Raw genomic sequence first — 12,184 nt, 5'->3', positions numbered from 1 at the left:
ATACTAATAACTATTAGTAGAATTCCACTAGTATACTAATGCAAATGCTGATTGCTTAGGCCATTGCACACTATCAGCCATTTGGGTGCAGTGGCTTGGTGTAGTCGACAAAATTGTAACGTTTCCACGTTTCTCTGACGTTTTGAAAAAAAAATTAGAAACAAATGAATAAACAAAATTCCCGAGAAGACTAAAAGGAGGGCATTTACGGTTCCTTGAATTAAAGAAGCTCGAAAGTTTTGAAAGAAACTGATAAGCGCGCGTACACAATTGCAAATGTCAAATTGACAATTAATTCAGTCCGCGCGAATAGTCTAAAGCGTAAAGTTTAATACTCAGACCAGAAATAATTGGAATCGTTTTTCGAAGGAAATTTCAGTTAGAATTCTACTAAAACAAGTAGATTATTCGCTCTCGATTTCTATGATCGAGGCGATAGTTGATGAGACCGAAGGCCGAATCAACTTTCACCTCGTAGAAATCTCGAGCTCATAGTCTAATTGTTAAGTAGTAATTGTAGATTAAAGAGTGCGTTTGAGTTTTGGTAGGTTTGGTATGTTAAAAAAGCAAAAATTTTGGGAACAGCATTTTGTGCGTGAGCTGTTAGGTAGGCGTGAAATTGGCCTCCCTCCAGTAGTGGTGAGAACAAATGCATTGATCGCAAAGCAAGTGCATACGAGAGGGTTTGTTCTCGTTTGTACATGTATTACGTATTATTAGTTACGACCGGTCAATAAAAAACACGGACTGTAGTCGGTAGGTCACATTTAGTCCGCACTGCGCGTTTTATACCTGAGTCCGTGTTTTGTACCCATTCCGCAATGCTTAGTCCGCGTTTTACACCTAACTCCGTGTCTTATACCCAAACCGTAGTCCGCAGTCCGCAATCTGCAGTCCGTAGTCCATGTTTTATTCTGACCACGTAAATCGACACCAACGATGCCTGTTCCTTCGGTATGCGAGACAACCTGCTTTTATTACCAAAACTAGGACAATTATATTCTATTTACGAACACAACTTTGAATCGCCTTGGCATTGGGGGAACAGCTACAGGGCATTTTTACTTCCGAAACAATGAAACGGAGAACATGTTGGTGTACCAAAGCAATCCTGTGGGAGTTGAACTCTTGTCCTATGAAAACACTTTTGCTGGGTTTATATTACACATTTTGCGCACAGAAATCTAGGCCAGTGAAGTGAAACTACACATTTTCTCCTTTGGTTTATTCAGCAGAAAGCAGCGTTGGTTTTGGTCGAAGAGAAGAGGGTACACAACACGCAACCAAACTACAGCTTTCTGTTCGTACGAAAAGTCGTACACATTTTATGAAGACATGTCTGCAAAGTTTTTAAATGCCATTAACACTGACTTCAAACTTTAAATAAACAACTTATCCGCTACAGTCTTCAATAAGCTGCCTGGACACTCGAAAGTCCGCAATATTGCACAACACTCGAAAGAAAGCACATGGACAAACATGGACATGACTTCATTCGCCCCTAAAGAATTTTTCTGGGCTGCCAAATTGGTGTCCATGTAAAGATTAGCCTCTTCCAGGCGTTAAGTTAGTTGGGGCTCGGCGCAGAAAACAGCGGGCGAAAATCAATGCGCGAAAAAATATAAAGGGCGCGGCGAGAGGAAACGAAAGAAAGTTCTTTCGCTTCCTCTCACCGCACTTTTTTTCTTTTTTTTTTTTTCGCGCGCTGAATTTCGCGCTGCGCCCCAACTAACTGAACACCTGGAAGAGGCTATAGAAAGATACATACACAAAATGTTGAATTTTTCCGCATTACCCGATTAGAACTGCGTTCTCTCGAACGCGATTATTGCTAAATGAAAGTGTAAAGCCTTTTTTTAAATTATGAAAGCCAAACTTACTGTCATAAAGTAAACGATGAACAGAAGGGACAACACTTTATCAGGAGTTATTGTATGCCATTTCTGTTCTACAAGTATGGATAAAGGATTAAGTAAAGCAATAACCTACTAGCCTTCAATCCTTCAAGAATGCTGTCAGAGAATAATAGTGGTCTCGGTGACCTCTGCCTGCCATGATTTAAACACTCAATGTCGTAGATAGTTTCCATATTTTTATTTTTATATGTAAATATCACGTACTGTTATCTATAACTACAGGGTTGTTTTATTACAAACAAATAGTGTAGGCATTTCTTTTATTTCCTATTTAGATTTATTACCTGTTTTTTCGTCTCATTTTCTAGTCTATAATAATGTTTTCCACGCAAAAACAGTTTAAAAGGGTAGGTCGAACAGGACGTATTCTTTCCGCCCACTCTTAGAAGTGTGGACATTAGACTTGCAGCTTTATTTATATTGTAGATGCGTATGCTAATATTCTAAGAGACTGTATCAACGTTGACATTAAGGTAGACATTCAACTGCGGCATTGCTTGTCATTGATGCATCATTGTTGAATTAGTCCGGCACGATGATTGGCCTTGAAAGAACGAAAAACGCAAGTGAACAGCTGTTTTCTTATCCCTATGTGGTATTGAAACTCCAAACGTTTCCGTTGTGGACATTTGCCGATGATCGGCCTCCATACAGGCAAAAAAGAACAAACAGAGTACTCCGTCTGTCGCCCTTTCAGGCTACTCAATAGGGGATCCTAGACCCTCATTAGTAAAGCCACAGGTCTTTTTCTGAGTGGAAACGTTTTCATCGTTCATCTAAAACGCCAAAAATGAGCCGCACATTGGCAGCTAACAGGAGCCCGGAGAATGCGACTAGTTCATCAATGCTTGATCCTTCCAAAGCAGAAGGCATTGCATGGTGTAGCGCGCTTATTTTGATATCCATCTTCATTGTCGCAGGAAACTTGCTCACCATTGTTCTCTTTGTACTCAACAAGAATCTTCGTAAGAAAAGTTTATTGCTCGTCATCAATATGGCATTTGCTGACCTTATGTTAGGAGCGTTTTCTCGACCAGGCTACATTTTCGTTATCGGTAATGATTATCAACTATGGACAGAAGCTAGTACAGAGTTTCTAACTGTCAACAGAATCATCGACACCGTTTTCTCACAGGTGGCGCTTATTTCTGCGGTCTTCATCTCCGCCGAGAGATTTTACGCCATATATTGGCCGTTTAAGCACCGAACACTAACTGTGCAAAAATACCGCATTGTTCTTGGTATGGTATGGGCACTAGCCGTCCTTATCTCCGCAGTGTTCAACGCGTTATTCAATTTAATTTCGTTCAAACATTCCGTGTTTGTTTGGACACCATACACTTTAATTCTAATACTTGTCATATGTGGTTGTCATATCGGCATCTGGAGAAAGTTTCGACATGGAAGGGTCGCTTCGCAACAGGAAAGCAAAGCCTTGCAAAACAAACGCTTAACAAAGACTTTGATGTTTGTATCTACTCTTGCTTTGCTGTCATGGACACCTTTAATTGTTTTGAGCTGTTTACACGCGTTAACTATCTCGATACCTTGGAGATATTTTACTATCGCCAACATTCAAAATTTTTCGAACTCTTTTGTAAATCCAATTGTGTATGCATTTAAAATTCCTGAGTTGAAACAAGCCTTTCTTTCGTGCTGTTTTGCAAGGCAAGCAGCAGTCAACATCGAAGACATTAAAAGAAGAAATAAGATGGCTCCCACTTCGACTTTGGAGACACAGCTAAGAACATTGCGAACAGATCCTAGTCACCTTCAATTGTCGTTTGAACAGGAAGAGATGGACACCAAACTGTAGCATTCACGTTGAAGGATATGAATTGAATTGCAGAACTAGAACATTGTACATAAATCTGATTCTGATTCTCGATGCTGCTGTTATTTGATCTTTTAAAAGAACATCACATGACGACGCTATCGTCCCTTTAAATTCTTTTATATAACAAAGAAACGAAAGAAAATTTCAATCAGGTCATCTATACGTCTATCCTCTAATAGACCATAGATAAAAGGTAATCAGAATGCATGAATAATTTTCTAAATTCAGCATTATAAATCAAATGATGAGGATTTTTTGTGGTTAAATGAAAAATCGGAAGAGCGTGATATCGCCGAAGTGTTCCAGTAAAGCTAAACGATGCGTGGCTTAATTCTCGGTTTATTCCAGGTGGTTGATATCAAACCGCATTTCCAGAGTGTTTCTCTTTTAAAAGGCATTCATCTGACACAAACCTGCATTAAAAATAGTAAACGAGCAGTAATATGAGCTCAATTCCATAGCCATAAAATAACAAAAACGCTATTAAGACTTTGGTCCGCCACGGAAAATGTAGGGCATTCTTAACAAAACCTTTTTAAGTTTCTCTTTCAGCGTATAGAACTGAAATGTTATTAGTTTCACGTTAGAAGCTTACAAATGGTGCGTAAAACATGTAATCTTAATGTCAGTAATAACATATCTTTTAAACATCACGCGACATAATGAATGTCATTTTGCGTATTAGAAAAAGCAGGTGGCTGCTAAGCAATTTTCTCAAATTCCTTTTAGCTTAGGATTACCTCTTACCTCAAATTAAATTTAAAAGCGTACTACAGAATATTTGTTTTAGGTGTCGAGTTATAGTTTTACTGTTTTTGGAAATCACCCATTATTCAAGCTACTGTGTTGTTGTTGATGGTTTTTTTGTGGAAAGAAAAAAGTATCTGTTGCGAAAACTTAGAAAACATGCCAAGAAGGCCTTATTGCCTTGAAACATTTTAGGATTACAGTCAAACGTGTGACCACCTCTTTTCAGCGACCAGTTTTCCAAAATACCAACAGTTTTTAAAAATCACTATATTTAGAAGCTCTTGTAAGCGACCACCTCTCGTAAGCGACCGCGACCACTTTTAGAGCTAATAGTTTGAAATTATCTTTTGTTTTTGACCTTCCGTAAGCGACAGCTTGACAGATAATAGAGCAGAAATTGGATAATAAGTTGTTGTAACATTAGCGCAATACTGGGTAGTACAAGAGACGGATATTTCTCAATGATAAGTAGAGTATTTTTTTCTCGAAATTGACTTTTGAAAAACATTTAAAACATGGGGTAAGTCTCTGCAGTTACCATATGCTAATGAGGCAAAATTTTCGCCCAATATTCCCTCGTAAGCTACCCCCTCCCTAAGCGACCTCCTAGGCTTGACATTTTGGCTGGTCGCTTACGGGAGGTTCGACTGTATGTTAAATGGTAGGTTTTTATCATATGACCCGTGCAGCCCCGTGCGCTATTTCTTTGCAAAACCATAACGAAAGGTCCCGTGTCAGGGCCGTACTCGTCGAAGTAAGAGGGTCTGAAAAACGCGCACGCCCTATTAGAACACGTACGCCCCGCAAAATCGATGCTGTCCTGGAGAACTGTCCGACGCAGAACTACGGAGGTTTTCAGTTGCCACGTTACCTCGAGAGAAGAAGGAAAGTCAAAACTCCTCACAATTGAAGAAGCCACAAAATGGTCATGTGATAAAATACTTATTGACGGAGTGGAAGGGCCGGATAGGGAGATATTTGGCTCGAGATCAGGACGAGCGGAATAAGTGCAGCGCAAGCGTCAAGGCAAAATTTCCAAGGTATCTGGCCTTGGTAAGCAAAAATTATATATTGCATGACAATTACAGTGAGAACGACAGCAAAGCAAGAATAGATACAAACAGCAAGGTCTTTGTTAAGGGCTTGTTTTATGAAGATCTTCTTGGCTATCGTGTGGCTACAGCTTTCTGTTGAAACTTGTTACGAATGACGATGTTAGAGTCACACATGGTGAATATTAGACTCGGATGTATAGCGTCCAAAGGTATGTAGAGTGTTTAGCTGAAATAAAGAGATTCAAAGCAGTGCCGATAGCGACAAAAACGACACGAAGTGTCCAGATCATAAATATAACAATGTGGTATGCTCACGTTGACAGTGTTCGGTGTTTTAGTGGCCGATACGTGGCGTAACGTCTTTCGGCAGAAATAAAAGCCGCAGAAATTATCGAGGCAAATATAAAAAATGGATTAGCGACTATGGAGAAAATATACAAAGATATCCATTCGAATTCAGTCGGCCAAAACAGATAAACAGCCCCGACAATTTAAAGTAAACATCGGGTCAGCAAACGCCATATTGATTACCAGAAACAAACTTCCCTTTCGAAGTCTCCTGTTTACTGCAAAAAGAACAATGGTGAGCAAGTTTCCCACAATAATAAAGGCAAGCTCGAAAATAAAACCGGTGCACAATGCCATTCCTTCTGCTTCGGAAGGAACAATTCTGGTTGAACCAGTCGCGTTCTCTGAGCAAGTGTTAGCTGCTGCTGTAATATTAATTTTTTTTTTTTAGTTTTGACAGAACGATTGAAACGCTGAATAAACTCAGCCGATGACTACGTGTAGATGAGACCAGGAAATAGGAGTTATATAATCCACACTTTATACGAGTGAATCGAAGACCAAGTGGCATCAAGGCCAGTTGTTGTATAGCTGGCGTTTTTCCTGCTACAGCGCGCCCATTCATCTAACAATGAAACTGGTTACTGCCAAATGCCATGAGCGGGCAACAAGAAAAACGATGACGTCAAACAAGAAACAGTTCACTGTTAACCACGAAAAGTTGACCGCTGTTGCACGTGATCAGAGCGTGCAGTTGGTCGAGGGTGGCCTGATCTTGTCGCTGGAATCTCAACGCGTTTTTCAAAATTTGCTTTTGTTTGGTTTTGCTATACAACAAATCACTTAGTGACTGGTCCCTTGGGGAACAGTGAATTTTGTTTCTCTCGACTTCGTCTCGGGACACATTGAGATTCTCTGGAAACAAAATGCACTGTTCCTCTCAGGACCAGTCATTAAGTGTTAAATGTGTAGCTTTTTCAGTTTTTGAAGACCGATCACTGAGGACTAAATGAATAATGTTCCATTAAGACGCTATGCTTTAGGTCTACCATACTTTCAAAGTTGACGCACTTTGTCAAGATGTACGTATACGTGTGTTCAACCTTGACAAAACGGTAAATGTGTTTTTCATTTTTGATTGATAATTGTATTTCAAATGGACCGTGCGATATGAAATAACTTGACATGCCGGAGGAATGAAACTTTGAGGAGGAATAAATTACGAAGATTAAATTTTTATTGGTTTCTAAGTTCAGTTGCAGCCGGAGAAATTTAAAGGGTGACCAAGTGGCACATCACGGTCGACTTTGTAGTTTTTTTGCTTTTTCTGGGACAATCATCGTTGATTAATTCAACAATATGTTCCATTAGAGATGCAAAATGCTTCAGATTATTGGCTTTCAAACAAAAGTTCCGAGTACGCAACGGTTTCATCAAGAATTGCGCCTTTCAAGGCATAAGGCATTGCATTGTGCTCCGTTAGTAGGTTAGAGTTTGTTTTTATTGTCGTAGGAGACTTGCACACCATAATTCCGTTCGCTGCAGACAGGCCGAGACTTTGAAAGGGAAGTCTGTTTCTATTCAGCAATATGGCGTGTGTTGACTTCATGCTAGGAGTCTCTACCAATTTACATTTGCTCGTGGAAAGGCGATGGTTTTCTTTTTTTCTTTTTCTTTTTTTTTTTTTAAGATCATGAATTATTTCTTACATATTCACCGCGCTAAATTCTGCGGTTTTCATGTGTGGTTAAAAAAAGACTTTTTGACACGTATTGGAGAATTGGTTCATACTTAGCGTGCAGGGTATATCGAGTTATGGATGCACGCGGGAAGTTTGGAGAGTAAGAGAGAAGTGTAGCTTCTTGAGTACTCTCCAAACTTCCAAAGTGCATCCATAACTCGATATTCGCAAAGCTAAAAGCATGAGCCAATTCATTTATAACGTAGCGACAACAACTTGAGCACTAAGACATGTTTTATTTTGATTGACTGCAAAGTTCTCACAGTGCACGGCGATGGAAAACAAAGGATCCTTTTGACTGGTTAAAAACACGCCACAAAAAGTTGAGCGACGGTTGTGCCAAAACGCTTCATCTGGTTTCGAAAATTGTTGATGAAAAATTCGCTTCTTCGAACTAATAAAAATGTAGGAAAACAAATTCAAATACTCAATGAAAATATAGACAAACGATGTCAAAATACATGTACGCATGCAATGTCTAGTCGCAGATCATCCTAGCGTTATATCAGACAATTTTTTCACCAGCGCGCGTTTTGGATCTGAGTTGGCTATAACCATCTCATACCTAACTAGCACGAGTGCTTTTATAATTAGCATTAAACGTAACACACAATCGGACATGTGTAATTCAGTAATAAAAAACTCGTCGATATAGGGGGCATTGGGCCTACGAGAAACCAGACTGAAACCTCTCAAAATTTCTTGAAAACCGCTAAAAAAAAAAGTCACTCAAAACCGGCAAACCGCCGAGCATAATGATGGAATCTACATTTCACAAACTTGAATACAGTTAGCTTGATACAGCAAGAAAGATGTGTACTTTTCATTTTTTGAGGGATCAAGACATTTTCATTTGAAATCATTGCCCTACTATACCTTTTTAGGTTAGTGTTAATGCCTCACGCCTGCGAGATTTTTTTCCCTACAAAGGCAATTCAAGGTTATAAATGCCTATCTTCAACAAAACCCTGTTAATTGTTTTGAGCAGGCAAACTAACATTTCCTTCCACTTCGAGGTATAGAGTAAATGATTCTAATCTGCAAATCAAAATTTGTTTTCTAATTCATGTAAAGCAAATGACTGTTTGTCTTCCTAGTCCCCAAGTCAATTATTCCCGGTTTTCCCCGTTATTAGCCTGTCGCGAACCCCCAAATAAAACGTGTTCGCTTTACAGTTAGCTATTGAGAGAGCGAACTGAAGAGGTTTGACGCCCAATCTAGCTAGCCTTCAGCTTTCGGTTGAAGCATCTATATAACAAACCTCATAAACTTGCACGGATCAGTACCGAGGTGAAATAAAGAGGTCCAGGAAATGGACGAACGCTTTGCTTACCTCCAAAATCCGAAAACCAAATGCTGAAACATTAAACGCTAAATTAAGGACGTTCGCGCGAAAATGTTCTACTCGAAAGATTTTCTTCAAACTTCTACTGCGGACAGATCATGAATTACTTGTTTCATAAATGAAGAAACATTGGGGTTCACGGACTTCGTTTCAGAGATAAAGCATGTGGAAAACTAGTCTGATTTTGAAAAATTGGCGCATGTAAATCAGCCTGGTCCCCAGGGTTTTTAGCTTAAAACATCAAAGATGAATCAACGGAGACAAAGTTCCCTAGCAATATTTTGTACAAGTGAATCCGTTGCGTTGATAATTCTCACAAAACGTAACACTTTAAAAGGCAGTTGAAACTGCCGCACAGATGAACGAAGAGCTAAAAAGAACGAAATTCGATGGTGCATTTTGCAAAAAATTCAAACTTCTAATCGATAGATTTTCTTCATTTTTTCATGTAATAACATGATGGTGCCAATAGACCTTTTTCGACTGGGCGGTTTGTTGCCCCATTTCAGACCATGTGATGATACTCTTGAGAATTCTTCCTTTCAAATTTTCAAATAGTCGCGTGCGTATGAATAAATAATTTTTAGATGGATAAAAGAACAATTCTCTAGAGAATATCACGTGGTCTGTAATGGGACAACAAACTGCCCAAGCGAAATAGGTCTGTTGTGATACCATCTTATCCAAATGTTACTTTGTTTCTTTGGTACCATATCAGCGAACACTGAACTTCTGCTCGTACTCTAAATATAAAAATCAACCACAAAATTCCCTTAACCAGATAATCCAAAAAAAATAATTTAATTCATCTGTTCAATTCACGAGTTTGTTCACAGAGCACTTTGATATTAGTGAGCGCGCACTCGATGCATGACGCGGCTTGTGAATTTGCGTGCGTGGTAAGGATTTGCAGAAACAATTAGCGCGAACGTCCTTAAAGTGCCTATGAAATGAGATTTTTGCCCACTTTTTTTTTACCCTAAAATATTGAAGTCTATTTTTTTTCTGATTCGTAAATTTCGATTTTGGGCTTCGGACAAGCGCACAATAATTTTTTCCCTGCTTCGAAGTTGGGCAATTCGAATAAAAAATGTGCGACATTCCGCGCGCGGTCAAAATATGCAAATTAAGGACCGTTGACGTCATAATGTGTGTAAAACCTTTTAGCAATCACGACAGCTGAGAGAAACCAGCGAAAGAATGCCGGGAAGGTTTGCTTTATCGGAGGACCTGGTTTGATGAGCTGTAAAAACACCACTTAAACGCAAGGCATTGTCATTCATATGTTTCCGAAAGATGACATCAGAAGGGCACAATGTTTGTTTCCGGCCCAAATTGTCTTACTTACATGTAATTTTGACCAACCGTAAAATGATGTCTAAAATTATTCAGTGGAATAATTATGGGTTAAGAAATCGCACACTAAACATGCCATGCATTATTGTCCTAAACTGGTTGGAAATTTGTTAAATAGTAGTTTATATGTTACATGATCCTGAACCAAGTTAAAATTTTCTTGTAGTTTAGTTGTGGTTAGAGGCGGTGCACAAATGGAGTTAAGAGACAAAATATGCGTGTAAACAAATTTATGCACAACTGGCAATGCTTCACTGATCACGGAACATATGTTTCGCTTTACAATTCAAGACCATCTAATCTACAACATCAACTCAGAGTTTCTAAACTTTGGTATCCAGAACTTCCAGTTTAAACTTCAGCTGTAGGAGACTGTTGTCTGTTCGTAAAGTTCTGAGCTCTGTCGCCGGAGTCTTCTTACTTCTTCTATTAATATTTACTATGTTTGGCGCCGCTGGTCTCCTTAAATAACACAAAACCAGGGCTTCTCTAAGCTCAGGTATTCTTAATGCGTACACAACTGGATTCGCAAAAGAATTGGAGTAATTTATAACGTTCACCAGGTCATAAAATTTCCACGGTATTTGGACATCATACACAAAAATTAAACCGTTCAAAATAACTAAAGGGATCCAGCACAGCAAAGCAAGAATAGATACAAATAGCAAGGTCTTTGTTAAGCGTTTGTTTTGCGAGTCTCTGTTTTGCTGTTGTGAAGCGATATTTCCGCGTCGAAACTTTCTCCAAATGCCGATGTTACTGCCACATATGATGAATGTTATAATCATGACGTATGGCATCCAATAATGCATAGCACGTTTAAATGAAAACAAGAGATGTGTTGCACTGAAGAGGGCGGCGATAAAGAGAGTCAGTGCCCACACAGTAAAAACAATAATACGGTATGCTTGCATTGACAGTGTTCGGTGCTTAAACGGCTAGTAAATGGCGTAAAATCTCTCGCCAGATACGAAAGCTGCAGAAATTAACGACGCCTGCGAGAAAAAGATATCAACGATCGTGTAGAAAATTGGCAAAGACATCGGCGAAGCCCCTTTCCAAAGTTGAAACCTGCTCCCAACAGTGTAAATGTAGATAGGTAGCGACAGGACTCCTAACATCAGGTCAGCAAACGCCATATTGATGACTAGAAGCAAACGTCTCTTACGAAGTCTCCTGTCTACCGCAAACAGAGCAACGGTGAGCAAGTTTCCTACAACAATAAATACAAATATCAAAATAAATGCGGCGCACAATGCGATGCCCTCTGCCATGGAAGGAACAATTATTGATGAACCAGTGGCGTTCTCTGAGCTATTTGTAGCTGCTTCTGTTCTCATCATATTTTAGTTTCACTGAACGATTGAAACGTCGATTAAACTTTGCCGATAATAACGTATCGTTACTTGATGGGAAAAATAGGAGTTCTGTAAACCGCAATATATGAGAAAGAGGAGCGAGTGACAGATCATGACCAAATTTGTAGTTTTTTTACCGTTTTAAGACTAATCACCGTGGACTAATCTTTCACATGACATGTCTCAGTTGACTTTACACTGACGCAACTTGTCAAGACTTTATAGACACTCATGTGCAACTTAATACGTCTGCGAGCGTGTTATGACTGCAATGTTTACCGGCTTCAACACGGACATTACGTTGACACTACGGTCTTAATGCGAAAAGAAAACGACACAGGGACTTCAAGATAGGTCCTCAATTCGTGCATGTTGGGCTTGATAGTTATTCAAAATATTATTGATCGCTTGTTAGAATTGTATTATTTGGGTCGCTAATAATGAGCGTAGATTGTAACGCAGCCAGATAAACGTGACAGGAACAAAGAATCAGCAGCAGCAGGGTTCTTTTCTGTACATGACTTCAAATTGCGCCCAT

General features: G+C 39.3%; 1 protein-coding gene and 1 pseudogene across 1 annotated transcript; one reads left to right on the top strand and one right to left on the bottom strand.

Moving 5' to 3' along the window:
• The first annotated feature begins 502 nt into the window (after positions 1 to 502).
• LOC149107868 (adenosine receptor A3-like) lies at positions 503 to 7,083 on the top strand. Its single transcript, XM_089295962.1, has one exon. The coding sequence runs from the start codon at positions 2,707 to 2,709 to the stop codon at positions 3,730 to 3,732; it is 1,026 nt and encodes a 341-aa protein (XP_089152088.1). The 5' UTR covers positions 503 to 2,706; the 3' UTR covers positions 3,733 to 7,083.
• A 3,420-nt stretch (positions 7,084 to 10,503) lies between these two features.
• On the bottom strand, positions 10,504 to 11,757 carry LOC149107867 (adenosine receptor A3-like; annotated as a pseudogene).
• Between the last annotated feature and the right edge of the window lie 427 nt (positions 11,758 to 12,184).

Source organism: Orbicella faveolata, unplaced genomic scaffold, assembly GCF_042242905.1.
Source record: "Orbicella faveolata isolate gen_17 unplaced genomic scaffold, um_ofav_v1 contig_26, whole genome shotgun sequence".
In the NCBI taxonomy this organism is placed as follows: Eukaryota; Metazoa; Cnidaria; class Anthozoa; order Scleractinia; family Merulinidae; genus Orbicella; species Orbicella faveolata.
Note: the sequence above shows the minus strand (reverse complement) of the source record. Positions and strands in the feature narration are given on the sequence as shown.

What these genes read in the sequence shown, in the direction of transcription:
- LOC149107868 (XM_089295962.1), top strand. Translation starts at nt 2,707, where the DNA reads ATGAGCCGCACATTGGCAGCTAACAGGAGCCCGGAGAATGCGACTAGT.